The sequence below is a fragment of the Ovis aries genome, chromosome X (assembly GCF_016772045.2).
Source record: "Ovis aries strain OAR_USU_Benz2616 breed Rambouillet chromosome X, ARS-UI_Ramb_v3.0, whole genome shotgun sequence".
NCBI classification, from domain to species: domain Eukaryota; kingdom Metazoa; phylum Chordata; class Mammalia; order Artiodactyla; family Bovidae; genus Ovis; species Ovis aries.
The window spans coordinates 127,406,887-127,425,107 of record NC_056080.1 but is presented as its reverse complement, the minus strand read 5'-3'; the positions used below and the strand labels follow the sequence as shown (position 1 = coordinate 127,425,107).

The following is an 18,221-nucleotide window of genomic DNA, read 5'->3' as shown; positions in this document are numbered from 1 at the left end:
AGGGATCAAACCCCATGTCTCCTGCATTGCCGGCAGCTTCTTTACCATCTGAGCCACCAGGAAAACTCCTATAAGCATACATGGATGGACAAACCATAAACAGCTTGCTCTTTTCACTTAATATCTACAATATGTAAATATATATAATACATATATATGCACACAATTCTTACATATACACTCTTCTGCTATGCTAGGACTATTTTAATTCTGACTCAATTTTTTAAAAATTAATTTTTTATTGTGACAAAAAGCCTGTAACATACAATTCACCCTCTCAGCAATTTCTAAGTGTACAATACAACCACATGCACAGCTTCACGCAACAGATTCCCCAGAAACCCTGACCTCAGTCCTGCTTGATTGAAATTCCACATCCACAAAACAATTCTCTTCCCTTCCCCCTAGCCCCTGGAGTGCATGATTCTACTTTTTGTTTCTATGAGTCTGACTACTTTAGGTACCTCCCGTAAGTGGCATCATACAGTGTTTCTCCTTTTGTGACTGGCTTATTTCACTTAGCTAGCATATTATCTTCAAGGTTCATCCATGTCATAGTCTATGGCAGGATCCCTCTCTTTTTGAAGGCTGATTTCCCTCTTTTTTTGTATATGCCATATTCAGTACACATACCCTGAGTGTATATGCCACATTTGCTTTATCCATTCATCTCTCCATGGATATTTAGGTTGCTTTCACTTCTTGCTATGGTGAATAATACTGTAATAAACATGGGGGTGCAGATATCTCTCTGAGAGTCTGCTTTCAATTCTTTCAGATACATTTCAGAAGTGGAATTGCTGAATCACATGGTAGTTCTATTTTTAATTTCTTGAGGAACCTCCTCACTGTTTTCCATAGCAGTTGCACCACTTTACATTCCTACCAACTGCAAACAGTGTTCCAATTTCTCCACATCCTTACCAACACTTACTATTTTCTGTTTTATTTTAAATACTTGTCAGCCTAATGAGTGTGAGATAATATCTTATTGTGGTTTTGGTTTCCATTTCCCTGATGATTAGCGATGCTGAGCATCTTTTCATATGCTTATTGGCCATTTGTTTATCTTCTTTGGAGAAACGTCTATTTCAGTCCTTTGCCCATTTTTTAATCGTGATATTTACTTTGTTATTGGTTTGTAGGAGTTCTTTACCTATTAACCTCTTACCAGATACGTGGTTTGCAAATATTTTCTCTCTATTTTTGCCTTTTCACTGTTGATTCTTCTGCTGCACAGAAGTTTTTAAGTTCAATGTAGTCCCTCTTGTCTAGTTTAGCTTTATTTTTGCTTGTGTTTTTGGTGTGACTCATTAACTTTTACTTTTCTTAGGGCCAGACTTTCATCAGGATAGCTTGGTTGTGATTTTTGCCTTCCTTTCCACCTCAGTGCTCTCTTGAACATTGTTTAACAGGGGTGTTGGCTAATTACTATTGGTTCCCTGATGGGATACACCCAGAATTACCTTAATTTTTCTGGACTCATTCCCACCGAAGGTAATGAGAGAGCTATGGGAGAGGGGGTTCTTTCCTCCCATTTTCTCACTCCTTTCCCCTTCATCTTGCCTTTTTTTAAAAATCCCCTTCATTTCCCTATGTGAGGTACAGAATCTCCTCTGGGGCCTCCTCCTCCCTCCCTCTCCCACCCTCCTCGAGGAGTGGGTCGGTGGTCTCTGAGCCAATGACAGGTCCCACGGGCGGACTCCAGACCAATGAACGCTCCTGGGTTCCAGCTGGACCAATTAGCTTATTAGGGACATTGAATACCTGTATATAGCTAACATCCGTCCCATTGTCCTCTTATTAAAGACCCTCTGGTTTGGCCCATCACGGATTTGAATGTGTAAATGAGGCCCTACACTCCCCCCCTCCCCCACTTTTTTGATTTTGTTTTTTAATTTTGGTGGCTTTAATCCATCTCCACAACTTCTGCCCAAGGCCAATAAAACACAGCCATTCTCCCTTTGTAAAAAGAAAGAGGGGTTGGGTTTCCTTCAATTGTCTGCCCTTTTCTGTCTCCTCCACTATTTTTGTTTTACTCTGTAGTTAACTTTACATTGAGCAGCTTCGTCCGAGGACCTGTGCGCTGGACCTAGGCACTCTCTTCTCATTGCTGGTGGCAACGGCCCTTTCGTTGTTCTAACCTAGGGGTTTGTGGGGGCCAGGGGCTTGGCGGCTGGGAGAAGAGTTTGGCCAGAGTCTTCCTTCTGCATTTCACACACATTCTGCTGGCGCTCTCGCTCTCTTACACACACACACACACACACACACACACACACGCACACACGCACACACACACCCGCTCCGGCCCCTCTCCGTATGTCTTCCTTCAAGATGACAGGGCGCTGGAGAAAAGGCTGCTGGAATCAGCTGGTAGGTACAGTAGTAACCCGAACCCCACCCACCCGCTGCCTTTGCTCGCTCAGGTTTCTCCGGTCACTCCTGCCAGGGGAGAAAACATGTAAACGCGCCTCCAGAGGAGGGGCAGGGGGAGCTGGGAGCGGCGGGGGCGGCAGAAGGTGAGCCGGGGAAGGTGGCCGAGCGCCCCGGCTGCCGGGCCCTTCCCAGCGCTCCCTCGGGGCAGCAGCCCCAGCCCGCTTCGCCCCCACCCCATCCCCCTTTTCGTCGGGATTGCCTTCTCTACCCCCCCCCCGCCCCCCACGCCCTGCGACGGCGGAAATGACAGTGTGGTGCTGCCGCGGTGTCATGGTGCTGCCCCTGGACTGAGGAGCGAAAACTCTTAAGTTTGGCTCGGGAGACCCAGCCGCGGTAGCGTGGCGGCCGCCGAGCTGTCCCCAGCGGGGCGCGCGGGCGGGCGGATCCTGGCTGCTGCGCGGCGGCGGCGGCTGCGAAGGCGGGCGGCGGCCTAGAGCGGCGGCGGCAACGGCGGCAGCGGTGGCAGCCGGGGAGCTCGCGCCGGAGCCTGAGCCAGCTCGCGCGGGAGGCAGGCGAGCACCCGGCGCCCTCGGGCGCGCCGAGGACATGGCCGGCAGCCGGGAAGGCTCTGGGTAAAACGCGCCCCCTCGCCGCGGCCCCGGGGGCCGACCGCCACCACCCGCGCCGGGCTCGGCCCCGGGCTCGGGCCGCGCGTCTCAGGTGCGGCCGGGGCCCGGCGGGGGCCGAGGGCTGCTCCGGGGCTCGGCGGGGCGGGGTGACGGGGCCCCCGAGGCTCGAGGTGGCGGCGGCGGCGGAGGGCGCCCCGGCCCGGCCCTGGCTCCCCGATGCGCCGCTGGGGCCCGGGCACCCGTCGCTGCCCTCCAGGGACGGAGTTTGCACTCGGGGGTCCGGGGCGGGGGCGGGTCCTAGGCCTCCCGCGCAGTCCAGCCGGGTCGGGCGCGGGCCCCTCCCGGAGCGGCTCTCCGAGAGCCTGGGCGCTAGTCTGGGAAAGGGCACCGCCGCCTTCCCACGCTCCCGCGGCCGGCCACCTCCTTGGCCCGGGCGGCGCCCCTCGGCCGCCTGGCTGTGGTGGCTGCGGCAGCCAGAGATGCTGCGGACACCCTGCCCGCGGGGAGGCCGGGCGAAACTTAATCCCTTTGCTGCCACGGAATGATCCTGGAGTCTCTGTCTGGGTGGTTCCTTATTTTTGGCCTAGCTGTGAAACCAGCTCAGTGGGGGAGAGGGAAAACTTATAGGTCCCCCGGACAGACTGCGATAGAACCCGGGAAAGGTGGGGTTTTTCCATTCCTGGCTCGTAAGAATTAAGTAAATAAGCGGAGTAGATTGACAGAAACATTTTTGGTGATGATAAGGTTTCGGTTACTTAGCATAACGCGTGCAGCACATTTCTTGGAGGCGTTTCTTCTCAGAGCAGGACATTGGGATCCTGGGGTCGTTGTGTTCTTCACTTTTTCTCTTCCATACCCCCCTACCCGCCTTCACACTCACTCGCCTTCTTCCTACGTGGTAATCACACACCTACTTGCCCACGGTAATCTCCCAACCAGAACCACACGTCTCCTGGGTCCTGTGCACTCCCAGGCTCCCTGTCAAGCAGCCTCTGGCTTCTGAACCAGCTTTGCCATTTTGAGGATTTCTGAGTGTGGGGAGGGTGGATGGTTATGGTTGTTTGTGTCTGAAGTGTATTAGAGGCTATGTAAATAGACAAGTACAAGTGTGGGTTGATTCTTCTGATTCTTAAGGTGGGCCATAAGGGCTGCCTTTACCTCCATTCTGTCCCCTTCCAATACTCCAGTCAGTTCTCTGGCAATGTGCCAATGGAAGGGGACCCCTGAATAGGGAGAGTCCCTCCCCTACTTCTCATTTTACCCCAGCTGGTTACCCCTAATGCTCACATCCCCCTTTTCACTCCACTCATCACTGCCTTGAGAGGGAAAGAGTCTTTGCTACTTTAATATTTTCCTGCCCAATCAATTAATGCAGATATACAATGTGAATTAGATTTCCCCTGATGGTTCCACACAGCTTGATTTATGTGGTTGAAATACAAGTCTAGGAGCCAAGGAGATCAGAGAGTTCATTTCAAATCTGATGTTTCATTGGCTTTGTGGCTTTAGGACATTCCTGTGACCTTTCTTTCATAGTTGATGCACTTGTATGAAAGACATCATATTGTGTACTGGCTATTGTGAGTCTTGGCTTGGTCCTTTGAAGATGAAAGGATTCTATAAACCCTCAGCATTATACTTTTCAAAGAAAGTACTTCATTTACCTTTTATTGAGGTAATAGTTTGGGTGTAAGTAGGAACCCTGCTTTACTGGGAACCCAAACTTGCCATTATTAACCCTTTTGGGAGCCAAATCTATTACCCTACTGTGGTCCTAGGTCTGTTTCTTTTTTTTTTCCCTTAGTGCACATGCAACTGAATGAAAACGTACATAAAACAAGACATAAAGAGTAATGATGATTATTTTAAACTAAGGCTTGAATCATATCTAATGTACTCCAACCTAACAATCTGAATCAGATGCATTTGAAAACATAACCTCACTCATTTTTAGCCCATATAGGGGTGGGTAGTTACTTTCTACTGAAAAGTGGCTTAAATACTTTTAGGCATGGGTATCTAAGCAGGATTAGTATCTTGCAGTGGTGAATCAACCATGTTTCTTAAAAGCACCTGCAATGTGCAGAGTCCTCTGCTGACTGGGCTAAGGCCCCAGCTTTGGCCTTACATTTTGGCCTCCTGTTTGTTTAAGGCATACCTCTGCACTTGCAGTTCTCGGATTAGGACTGGGAGGGGCTGTGCAGGGCAGGGGTAAAGCCTAGAGACTTGAAGGAGCGAGTATTTCCCTCCCATTTACTTTCATGACTGCTAGACTCCTAATCTAGCATGTTGTACCTTGCAAGGCCATCCCTGGGAAGTACTGCTGCAAATCAGAATGGCTTGGTTGCTTTATGAACATATCATCTGAACAGTGCAAATTGATTTAGGTGAAATTAGTTTAGTTACTCCCTCCTCTAAGTGCAGGGCAACTTGCTCCAACTTGTAGATCCTAAAACAGTGCCAAAGGAGCCTCATAATTGCATCCAAAAATTGCTCTTAGTGAACCTGTCCATTCCCTCATCCCTCCTCCCATAAAATCTGCTGACACCATGACAGTTGAGAAGGAAACTGCCCAAGGAATATGCCTTTGCTACTTGATGAAGAGGAGAGAATGTCCTCCCTTCACTCTGTCTCTCAGGTTCTCTCTTTCCCCAACAGGGACAGAAATCTCTAAAAGGAAGGGGAGATAGGGCAAAGGCATAGAATGACTGTTCTCAGAGGTGTCTGCTCATGTGTATCATTCAATCTTTGTGGATCTTGGTAACTCCCTAGCTGTTAGGCCATTGGCCTCAGCTGCTAGTGGAGGCCAGTGGGGTGTTCCATTTCCAGTTAGCATTACGTTTTTTTCTTTTCTTCCATGCAAAAGTGGGAAATTGGCACTGTGCGAAGCACCTCCTTACTTAGGCCGAGTATCTTGACTTAGAGCATTGCATCATCAAAATAGTATGTGTAATATGTTGATAATGGATATACGACAGTTCACAATTGTTCACTTTTTGATGAGTGAAATTTGGGTACCAACGTGGTGGTGTGCTAATAATGTCTATATCTCAGGTCTCTCAACAAACCTTGTGTTCATTGCTGAGCAGTGGAAAAAATAGACTGGAAAAGTGTTTCTCAACCAGTGTGTTGGATCATTCTAACAAGTGAGACCAGATGGGTGGTGTTGCAACAAGAAATTCCAACTCCAATGATCCCCCTCTGCAGGCTGCTAGTCCTCTTTTTATTTCCCCTCTCTTCCAGGGATCAATATATGTTTCTCCATTTTCATGAATTAAAACTGTTAAGAGTCTTCTGTGGGCACTGGAGGTTTGTGGCTTTTTCTACAGTTTTTCTTTTTCCATCTTCCCCTCCTCCATAACCACAGACACGCTCTTTTTGACAATCCCCCTGCTCCTGCATTGCCCTTAGAAATCTGTGTAAGCTGCTCAAACTACTAGATGGTTAATATGGGTGACAGAGGGATTTTGAGCAATGTGCTAACATCCCACCACTCCCTTCTTTGTGTGGGGTTCACTTGAATTCATAATAAGGATATTGGTTCTGCCTAAGTGGGTTAGCAAAGTATCCTTAGTAAGACTTATCCTACTTGGGATCTCTTCTCCGTGCAGAGCTCCGACTGCCTGACCTTGGGCTTTCTCTCAGCCTCTTCCCTGCAGGTCAGACTCCTCTAGTTGATGAACAGTAGCCCCAGTCTCTGGATGTTCCCCTTACAGAAACCAAAAGATCTGATAACAAATTCATTATATAACCTAAAATCCTCTTGAAACAGAAAATCCCAGTAGTTGCAGTTTGACCAGTTAGGGATATAACGCGTGGGCATGGGAGACAATGCTAATGCAGGACTGTGACGTGTCTGAATGTATACAGCCCAGAGGTAGAAAAATGGTTTATGGTCCAGAATCCTTGATCGCTTTTGTCTATAGCCCTTTGTTCAGTGTTGCTAGGATCCATGTGGCTCCCAGGGGAGTAGAAGCTTCATTTCAAATATACTTCTGTTCTCTGCCCCTTGTTTCTGACCTGAACTTGGGGTCCTCTCAGCCTAACACCACAGCATGCCCTACATACATATATTGCCAGTTTTATTCTGTAGAGGTTAGAGATGGCTGTCCATCCAGGTGTGCCCCTGAACATCTAAAAATTTACAAATATTTCATTGGGTAGCAGAGATCGGGAAAAGCAGTCCTAGAATAGATGGCAAGCTATCCTCTTATCAGTAGGTAAATTGTTTGTTCTCCAACCCCCAAACTGCTGGTGTAATTGGCATTAAGATAAAGGTGTTATGAATTGTACTTATGATTTCTGACAATTATCAGGTGTTGCCTTGGCAAATCCGTTTCTTGGTTACTTAGATTAATCTTTTGTGCTTGTAGCATATCTAGGACTTCTAGTTCTGCTATTGTGATATTCATTTTAATGTTTATGATGACTATATTGTGTCAAATAGCCAATGGTTGGATTTAGGAGCTAATTATTGTAAAGATCATTAAATCTATGTACTATAAAATATTAAGTAGGCTTTAATAACCTATTAGACAGGAACTGGCTCTGGTGCTGTCAGGCAGTAATCAGCCTCCAGTCCTGAGCTCTCCCTGTACATGAGAAAAGCTTACGAAAAAAGAAGAGAGATAACTTTTTCCCTTTGGGGGAACTCCAGTCTAACAGGGGATACATTTGGGCATGTTAAATACCACAGTCAGATGCATGTCCTCCAGAAAACTTGTGGGGGAGTGTAATTGTCCTCTATTATGTCAACCATTATGCATTTTGGGTATATTTCCAAACATGCACTATTTCCTTAATAACCTGCTCTGTATCTGTCATCTGTGAATGTGTGTTGACAATATCCGTATTTATAAAGCAAGTTAATAATGTTATTCTCATCTGATCCTCACAAAAGCCTGTGAGATTGGGTAACACAGGTATTTTTCATTTGACAGATGAGGAGGCTGTGGCCCAAAAGATTTAAATATCTTACCTGGGATCACTCAGCAAATTAAGCTTAGAGCCAGGACTTGGCAAATCCGTCTCAATCAGGCTTTGCTGAGAGGATCAAATGAGATGAGCCATTTGAAAAGTATAAAATTGGTACACAAATGTAAAATGACTGTTAATTATGCTTGCTGACCACATAGTCTCTTTTTTCTGGGTTTCTGTCTTCCATTTTTTTAGGATGAGAATTCTGTGCATTGGGTGCCTTTTACACTCCCAAATAATCATTTTTGTGCTGTAGAGGGATCAAAAGGTGTTTTCATTAGTTTGTACTCCCATGGGATGCCCCTCCCCCTTCAGTTGTCCCCCAGAACACCCATTATGTCTTCTTGGAGGCACAACAGGCAAAACCAGCCACTGTCCTTGAGCACCTTGGCTTAGCCAAGGGTAAGTAATGCATTTTGTTTATTTATTTCCAGTTTCTTTCATGATGATGCCCATCGCTTGTCAGCCTTTCAAGTCACACTAATAAATAAGATTTGTGTTTTGAGGAGCTGTTTTTCATTAATCCCAGCTGTCTTTCCTATGTGGTAACATACAGTAAGAACTCTGTTATAATAGGATGTCAGAGCTGGAAAGCATCTTAAAGAGATCGTCTGGTGATTCTAGTGCAACTTGAACGACATTTTACAGTTAAGGGAACATCAGACTAAGCCAGGGCTCATTTGCTGATCCTCTAAGGCAGAGAGACAGTTTCTAGTGTTTTAAGGACGAGCTCAGCTCATGGGATATTAATGTTAATATCCTGCAGAATATAAAGCCTACTACTCGGCTCAATCCTCATTCTACAGCCCAGGGGTCAGGCTGGGTTTTACACTCCTGGTTTTTCTGTGAAGAAAAGGAGACTGTGGTTCCTCAGGGAGGTAATGAGAGCCCATAGCCATGCTCCACAGACCTGGAAGATGAAAACTAGATGGAATATAAACTGTTGAAATAAATGGACATTTAATTATGTTCAAATAACATTTGAAATAATAGCATTCTGCCAAGTGCCGATCATGGCTTCTCTGATCAGGGTTAACTGAATGCTGGATTTGAAGGGCAATGCTGAAGTCAATCTTTCATTTTCTAACTGTAGAATGTATTATTTTTATCCTAATTGCCTGCATTGAAACTCCTCCTTTGTATTCATGCCTACTCACACAGCCTTATGATACCTTCTTATAGTTTATTCTCATCAACTTTTTTTTTTAGGAGTCTCAGCCTGAAGGGGGAGTGCAGGCTGACAGTCAGCCATACAGAAACAATTTTATACTAGAACAAGGGCAAATCCATAAACATTCTTATTTGACTACACGGCAGTAACTAAATGATATGGAAGGGAACAAATCAGTGGATGTGGATGTGGGCATTTGTATCTTAACCTGGCAATTGACCTGCCTGCCCAGGCATTTCATCAGTGCATTTTTATGACAAACTATTGTGGGCTTCCCTTGTAGCTCAGTCAGTAAAGAATCTGCCTGCAGTGCAGGAGATATGGGTTCGATCCCTGGGTTGGGAAGATCCCCTGGAGAAGGAAATGGCAACCCACTCCAGTATTCTAGCCTGGAAAATCTTATGGACAGAGGAGCATGGTGGGCTGCAGTCCATGGGGTTGCAAAGAGTCGGGCATGACTGAGCAACTTAACACTATTGTGTTTTCTGGCAAACAACAACAACAACAACAACAACAACAACTTTGATTACCTGTCATTCAGTGACACTCTATCAGGTTTACATCCTATCTTTATCTTTACTGTATTCTCTAATTCTCGATAGATTAGCATTTCACAAACTTTTTGAAGTTGCAACACTGCCATTGATTTATTTTTGTTGTACCACTTCCTCATGTATTTCTTAAAGGTATTTTGTGACCTAGGAGTCAAACAGTTTTTAGGAATCTTACAATTTTTAAATGAATAAAAAATTGGGAGCTAATCATCTCCTGATACCCATTGATCATTAGAGATATCCCAGGTATTGTAAAACCTAGACAGGCAATCACCAACCTAGAAAAGCAATTGAGAGGAGTAAGCACTTTAGTAGAATTTAGAAACACTACTGAATTACACAGTTGGCAGTGTGGAATAGTGGTTAACTGTGGTTCACACTCTGGATTGTGGGTCTGAATCTTTTTTAAAAATTAAGATAACATTCACATACCTTAGTTTCACTACTTTGAAGTGTACAATTCAGTGGTTTTTAGTATATTCACAAAGCTGTGCAATCGTCACCACTAATTTCTAAACATTTTCATCATCCCCAAAGGAAAACCCATTAACAGTCACATTCCATTTCCTCCATCTCCCACCCAGACCCTTGAGAAATACTAATTTGCTTTCTATTCTTATGAGTTTGCCTGTTCTGGGCATTTCCTATAAAGGGAATCATATAATCTGTGACCTTCTCTAACTAACTTCTTTCACTTAGCATAATGTTTTCAAAGATCATCCATGTTGTAGCATGTATCAGTGGTGGTGGTTTAGTTGCTAAGTTGTGTGTGACTCTTGCAACCCCATGGGCTGTTGCCCACCAGGCTCCTCTGTCCATGGGATTCTCCAGGCAAGAATACTGGAGTGGGTTGCCATGCCCTCCTCCAGGGGATCTTCCCAACCCAGGAATCAAACCCTGGTCTCCTGCATTGCAGGCAGGTTCTTCACTGACTGAGCTACAAGTGAAGCCCCACATGTATCAGTACTTCATTCCTTGTCTTGCTGAATTATATTCCATTGTATGGATATACCACTTTTGTTTATCTGTTCATTATTTGAGGGACATTTGGGTTGTTCCCACCATTATTGTGATTAATACTGCTATGAACATTTGTGTACAAGTTTTTAGGTGGGCATGTCTTCAGTTCTCCTGGATCGTATAGTAATTCATTTAGCATTTTGGAAAACTGTCAAACTATTTTTGCTGCATAATTTACATTCCCACTAGCAATGTATGAGGGTCCCAGTTTCTTCATGTCCTGGCTGACATTTGCTATTTTTTTTTTTAAATTCTGGCCATTTTAGTGTGTATGAAGTAATATAGCTATTCTAGTGAGTGTGAGGTGGTATCTCAGTGTGGTTTTGATTTGTATTTCCCTGCCTCTTGAGAAACCTATGTACAGGTCAGGAAGCAACAGTTAGAACTGGACATGGAACAACAGACTGGTTCCAAATAGGAAAAGGAGTACATCAAGGCTGTATATTGTCATCCTGCTTATTTAACTTATATGCAGAGTACATCATGAGAAATGCTGGGCTGGAGGAAGCACAAGCTGGAATCAAGATTGCCAGGATAAATGTCAATAACCTGAGATATGCAGATGACACCACCCTTATGGCAGAAAGTGAAGAACTAAAGAGCCTCTTGATAAAAGTGAAAGAAGAGAGTAAAAGAGTTGGCTTAAAACTCAACATTCAGAAAACTAAGATCATAGCATCTGGTCCCATCATTTCATGGCAAATAGATGGGGAAACAGTGGCTGACTTTCTTTTTCTGGGCTCCAAAATCACTGCAGATGGTGATTGCAGCCATAAAATTAAAAGATGCCTGTTCCTTGGAAGGAAAGTTATGACCAACCTAGATAGCATATTGAAAAGCAGAGACATTACTTTGCCAACAGAGGTCCATCTAGTCAAGGCTATGGTTTTTCCAGTGGTCATGTATGGATGTGAGAGTTGGACTATAAAGAGGGCTGAGTGCCGAAGAATTGATGCTTTTGAACTGTGGTGTTGGAGAAGACTCTTGAGAGTCCCTTGGACTGCAAGGAGATCCAACCAGTCCATCCTAAAGGAGATCAGTTCTGGGTGTTCGTTGGAGGGATTGATGTTGAAGCTGAAGCTCCGATACTTTGGCCACCTGATGTGATGAACTGACTCATTGGAAAAGACCCTGATTCTGGGAAAGATTGAAGGCAGGAGGAGAAGGGGATGACAGAGGATGAGATGGTTGGATGGCATCACCAACACAATGGACATGGGTTTGGGTGGACTCTGGGAGTTGATGATGGACAGGGAGGCCTGGCGTGCTGCGGTTCGTGGGGTCACAAAGAGTCGGACATGAATGAGCGACTGAACTGAACTGAATGGCTAATGATGTTGAGTACCTTTTCATATACTGAATGATCATTTGCATATCTTCTTTGGTGAAATGTCTATTTAGATCCTTTGCCATTCTGTATATTTCTAGATACTAGACCTTTATCACATATTTGATCTGCAAATATTTTCCCATTCTGTGAGTTGTCACTTTTTTGGTGATGTCATTTGTAGTATAGAAAGTTTTAAATTTTGATGAAGTCCAATTTATCTGTTTTGTTCTTCAGTTGCATATTTGTTGTCATTTAAGAATCCCTTGCTTAACCTATGTTCATGAAGATTTATGCTTATGTTTCCTTCCGAGAGTTTTATAGTCTTTGTGCTTACATTTAGATCGTTGATCTATTTTGAGTAAATTTTTGTGTATAGTGTGAGGTAGATCTCTAACTTCTTCCTTTGGCTTGTGGGCAACTGGTTTTCCCAAAGCCACTTGCTTGAAAAAAAATTGTTTCCCTGTTGAATGGTTTTGGAACTCTTATCAAAAGTCAGTTGACCATAAATATATGAGTTTATTTCTGGACTCTCAGTTTTATTCTGGGTTTGAATCTCCACCTTGTTACTTGCAAACAAATGTGACCCTGGACAAGTTACCTTTTTTGTTGTTTTAATAATAATACCTACCTTTTAGAGGGCTGTTGTGAAAATTAAATGAGATAATGCCTATAAAGGGTATTATTTACTGCCTCACACGTGGCAAATACATAATGGCTTTTAAGGGGAAAGGTGCTTGGGTAGTCAGGTAGGTAGGGAAAATGGGAGATAGGTTGAAAGGATGCTGAAATACTAGGAAAGACCAGAACAAGGTCTCTCATAAATGAGAGATGAGATGAACAGATATTTGAAAAAGTTGAAAATATATTCAATTCTCCCAAATTGTAATAAAACAGAGTAGAAACAGTTTAATAGAAAAAGTTACTTACCATAAGCAACAGACTGTAACCATTTTATATTATTCTGTATAGACCTGCAATCAGTTCATGTAGTTATTTTAGAGCACTGATGTTTGGCTTTTTTGTCAAGGACTTTTTTTTTTTTTTTTGGCTGCAGCATGCCACAGGTGGGAGCTTAGTTCCCCAACCGGGGATCAAACCTGTGCCGCACCCCTATATTAGAAGTGCAGGGTCTTAACCCCTGGACTACCAGGGAAGTCCCTTTTGTCAGAGACTCTTTTGAGAACAGTTCAAATGCTGTGGATAATCTGCTCCCCATGAAAGTGGATATGTGATATACACACAGCATTCTTTAAACATTTCTAGAAGGTTCAGAAATCCCTGGTCAGAAATCCTATTTTGACTTTATTCAAGGCAATCCTGATTCCATAGTATGCTTTCCTAAGCTTAATTTCATAGTGACATTCCAAGTGTCACATTTAGTCAGGAACAACTTTTTGGGTTGCAGGAAAATTCAGGGTTTTTCCTCTGCACTCAGGAATTTATAGGACACGTTCCTAAGATTTAGAAAAGTTGTGGTACACCAGTCGTTTTTATAAAGGTTTCAACACAGAGACAGGCCTATCAGCAATGCTCTTGACCACCTATCATTTTGGTGGGAGGCCTTACTCCATTCTCTCAAGTAGCTTCCAGCACAGACTGAGGACTGCAGACCTGCAGTTCTGGAAGAGAACACAATAGAAATTCAGAAAGAGGTGGAGATGGGCCTAGAAGGAAGAGATGAGATTCTGAAAGAGACTAGGAGTGAGAGGCAGATTCAGAGAAACTCACAGGGACATAGACTCAAATAGAAGTGGAAACATGCTATCTAGAAACCCTCTTGTAAATAGTCAAGATATTTATCCAGTAAAGGAGATGAGATGATTAAATTAAAGGTGTAGGGGAAAGAGCACAGACATTGGCATTAGACTGCCCCAGTGATCTGGGTATGTAGGTTCCTGGTTCATTTACTCAAAAACGCTGAGCCCCAATTTCCTAACCATAATGTGTGTATAGCATTAGTACCTTCTGTACAGCCTTCTTGATAGAATTTAATGAAATACTGTGTGTAAAGTTCCTAACAAGGTACTTAGAATACAGGAAGTGCTTAGTAAACACTAGGTCTCTTCTTTAACTTCCTCTACTTTAAGGAATCTTTCATTTAACAATTTTTGAATAACCAGTGTGTGCGAGGCACTGTGCTATGAATAAAAATATGACATAGTTGATGCCTGCAAGGAGAGTTAGCTGGAGATACAGATACATGTATTAAATAAAACAGAGTGATAAACATGTAAATGAGAGAACTCCTGGGTTTCTAGGCTTGGATGATGATATTCAGCAGATAGGAAAAATTGGAAGAAGAGCAGGTGTTTTGTGGCTGGGGAGAATATCAAGTTCATTTATGGACATGTTGAATTTGAGCAATGGAACTACCAAAGGCAATATTCCTGCCTTGAGTGAAAGTTGGGATCTATCATCTCTAAAGTCTCTTCCAATTCTAAAATTCTGTGATATATATACATTTTAATTGTTTTACTTTTTCATCTCTCTCGGTGAATGTGGATAGATGTTATAAGCTACAAAATACTAGCCAACAACTTTTAAGCAGTTGTGAGTTGTAAAATAAGAATAGCACACGTCTCTTTTTAAAAAGGTGGTTATGCAAACATCTAAACTTACTAAACCAACTGAGAATGTTTTACAATAAGATTCTTCACTTTTACAGTCCAGTTTTCCATAGATTTCCATTAAATAGCTGGTTAGTTCAGTGCACTTAAAACATTTGATTTAGAAATAGCTTTTAGGGATACATCTATTGTACTTGGGGACAACATATAATTGTACTCAATAGTTAAGTGTCCTATGAGAGGGCTATGCAGATATCTCTGACAGATGACAAAATCTAAACAAATACCAATGGCAGAATCAAACCTTCAAGCCCTGATGAGACTCTCCGGTAATAGTGAGATGATGAACAAAGTTATTCAGAACCAAAAATGCCTTTCTCTTTTCATAAATCGGATTCCCACTTTAAGCCAACAAAATTCCATAATTTTTATACTTTAATATTTTTCCTCTTTGTCTCTAGTAACTCAGTTTGCTAAAAATGGTATGGAATAGAAATTTCCATGTGTGGTAATAGGAAATAATTCAAGGTCACCTATCTGAAGAAATAATTATCCTGTACTGAGAACTACATTTTTCGAAAGCTCTTCTTTTTTTTTATGCAGCCTCTTAGAATGGTATCATTTCAAGAACCAGTGAGTTAGGTTGAAATATGGCCTTGTTTTCCTTCCACTAGATGTGAAATAGGAGCAGCTTGGAAGTAAAATAGAGAACACTACTGGAGAATGGAGATTGAGAATTTGGCAGGGCCTCAGAAGCATCATAGTCCAGGACAAGAGATGTCAGTGGAGAGGGTCTGTGAATAGGAATGTGAGTTAGTAAACCAAGATTCAGAGGTGGCACTAGCTTCTATTTATTAGTGCAGGAAAATAAGCCCAGGCATTTGTCAAAAACAAGGTTTCAAGGGGGGAGAATAGCTTTCTGATTAATTCCCAACTCGCTTTCCTAGTGCACCAGCATCCCTGGGGAATCCAGCCTGTAAAGCCTCCATGGGTTAGTGTGTAATTATGTTACATCCACATTTCCTTTGGAAATGCTTAACGACTTCTTTGTGTTCTTGCAGGTGAAAGCCCAGCCTCTGCGGTTCTTAATGCCTCAGCAGGATTATTTTCACTAAAGATGGAAACACTGGAGTCTGAATTGACCTGTCCAATCTGCCTAGAGTTGTTTGAAGACCCCCTTCTGCTCCCTTGTGCTCACAGCCTCTGCTTCAGCTGTGCCCATCGCATCTTGGTCTCGAGCTGCAGCTCCGGTGAATCCATTGAACCCATTACTGCTTTCCAGTGTCCTACGTGCAGGTATGTTATCTCACTGAACCACCGGGGCCTGGACGGCCTCAAGAGAAATGTGACTCTGCAGAACATTATTGACCGCTTCCAGAAGGCTTCCGTCAGTGGACCCAATTCCCCAAGTGAGAGCCGCCGAGAGAGGACTTACAGGCCCAGCAGCGCCATGTCTAGTGAGCGAATTGCGTGCCAGTTCTGTGAGCAGGACCCGCCAAGGGATGCAGTAAAAACGTGCATCACTTGTGAGGTATCCTACTGTGACCGTTGCCTGCGGGCTACACATCCCAACAAGAAACCTTTCACCAGCCACCGCCTGGTGGAACCAGTGCCGGACACGCATCTTCGAGGGATCACCTGCCTGGACCATGAAAATGAGAAAGTGAATATGTACTGTGTATCTGATGACCAATTGATCTGTGCCTTATGCAAACTGGTGGGGCGTCACCGAGACCATCAGGTCGCATCCCTGAATGATCGGTTTGAGAAGCTCAAGGTAAGGGATCTGGAAGACACACTTTACACAACTGTATCTCTTTACACATAGTCTTTATATACAGTCAGCAAGTTCCCTAATAAAATCGGTCACTTTTCCTATATGACAAAAATGAATTAACTCCAAGTTCTTCTCATAAGAAATAGCCTTATAACCTGCAAGCTCTCACTGTAGCCTGTTTCATCTTTTGCACATACCTGCTTGCATTCATTCACCTTTGGCCAGTTCTGGGGGATTTAGCCCATGGCCCACACTAATAGTCTGCCCAGGGAAACAGCACCCTCTCTCCTCTGACAGTGACATATTATACCCTGTATATCTCTGCCATGATCTTTCCATGTCTTCTTTTAAGTATGTGAGCACCTGTGTAGGTATACTACAATTAGCATACGTGCTGATTTGCATAATTGTGCATATAGCAATGGGAAGGTTGGGTGTGTCTCCATGTAGATGTGGGTGGAGGTGTTTATCTACATAGGTGACAGGTTTTCATGGAGGACAGTACTCTATGTGTTATACACTAGAGAAATAAAGCTTTGGCACTGACCACTACAAATTGCTACCAAGCCCTTAACAAGGCGGCTAATTCTAAATCTGCCTTAAAAAACAAAGCAAATAGACAAAAACGGGACTTTGGTGTACTGTGAAGTCAGGAGGGAGCATCAGATACTGAAGTAAACATTTAAACTGAAGGCAAAAAATATTTAGTCCAGGATCACATTTTGTGCCAGTATTCATTTTTGTGGGGTACAGACCAAAGTGCTTGTTTGCAGTCCCTTCCTGGGAAGTTCCTGTTCAGTGGACAGAGTTTTCTGAAGTTGTTGTGCCATATAATATTTTTGTGCAAGTCTAAGTGCCTGTCTATTTTAGAGCACTCCTACCTCACGTTGATGTTAACAAATGTCAGATCCAGCAAATTATTTTATTACCATTGCCTGTCTGCTATGGGGCTCAATTTCTCTTAAGAAACTGCTTAACAGAAATTCCGGAAAAATAAAATGTTTACACAAATAATAAGATTACCATCCCAAAATAGGACCTGGATATATAAGTGAAGCTAGAAGGAACACCCAGACAGTGTGGAAGAAGGGCGATAAGGGAGTGGAGATTTCCCTCTTGCCATGCTATGGAAAAGTCGTTGTAGCTTATGTAAAAATTATGATGTTGGTGAGGGTAGTAATACTCGGAATAGGATACACTTTCCATTCTGTGATTTATTGAAAACAATATTGAGAGTCACACTGACCATGGTTTGTGCCTTTTTAATTTTTTTTTCAAATTTTTGGAATTTGTTGAAATTAGCTTTTTTTGAAAGAAATTTGTTTTGGCTGTGCCAGGTCTTCCTTGCTGTGTAAGCTTTTCTCTAGTTGCAGCAAGCGGGGGCTACTCTTTGTTGCACTGTGTGGGCTTCTCATTGTGGTGGCTTCTGTTGTTGCATAGGATGGGCTCTAGGGCAAGAGGGCTCCAGTAATCGCAGCATGTGGGTTCGGAACTGCAGCTCCCTGGCTCTAGAGCACAGGCTCAGTAGTGGTACCTGGGCTTAGTCACTCCGTGGCACGTGGAATCTTCCTGGATCAGGGATCGAACCCGTATTCCCTGCATTGGCAGGCAGATTCTTTACCACTGAGCCACCAAGGAAGTCCAGTTTGTGCCTTTTGATTTTTATTTACATTTAATATTTATAAATTTGTATGAAGTTTAATGTTTATCTGTTGATTTCATTCAAGTTGGTATTCTCATTCATATCAAGACTGCAGAGGGCAATAATCTCATTGGCTTCAATTCTTAGAATCCTAAGATGGTTGGCCTTGGACTTGGTC

The 18,221-nt window shown here is 43.5% G+C and overlaps 1 protein-coding gene across 6 annotated transcripts in view; it reads left to right on the top strand.

The window, feature by feature from the left end:
* Nucleotides 1–2,309: 2,309 nt before the first annotated feature.
* Nucleotides 2,310–18,221, top strand: part of MID2 (midline 2) — a 101,265-nt gene continuing 85,353 nt past the window's right edge. For 2 of the 6 annotated variants that reach the window (XM_012107586.5, XM_004022435.6), the window contains exons 1-2: nt 2,310–2,373; nt 15,686–16,401. In XM_012107586.5, coding sequence (XP_011962976.1) covers nt 15,742–16,401 — 660 coding nt within the window. In that variant the 5' untranslated portion in view covers nt 2,310–2,373; nt 15,686–15,741. Of the gene's footprint in view, nt 2,374–2,438; nt 2,520–2,870; nt 3,009–15,685; nt 16,402–18,221 lie in introns of those variants that run through there. The other 4 variants (XM_060407742.1, XM_042242465.2, XM_060407741.1 and 1 more) reach the window with 2 other exon arrangements.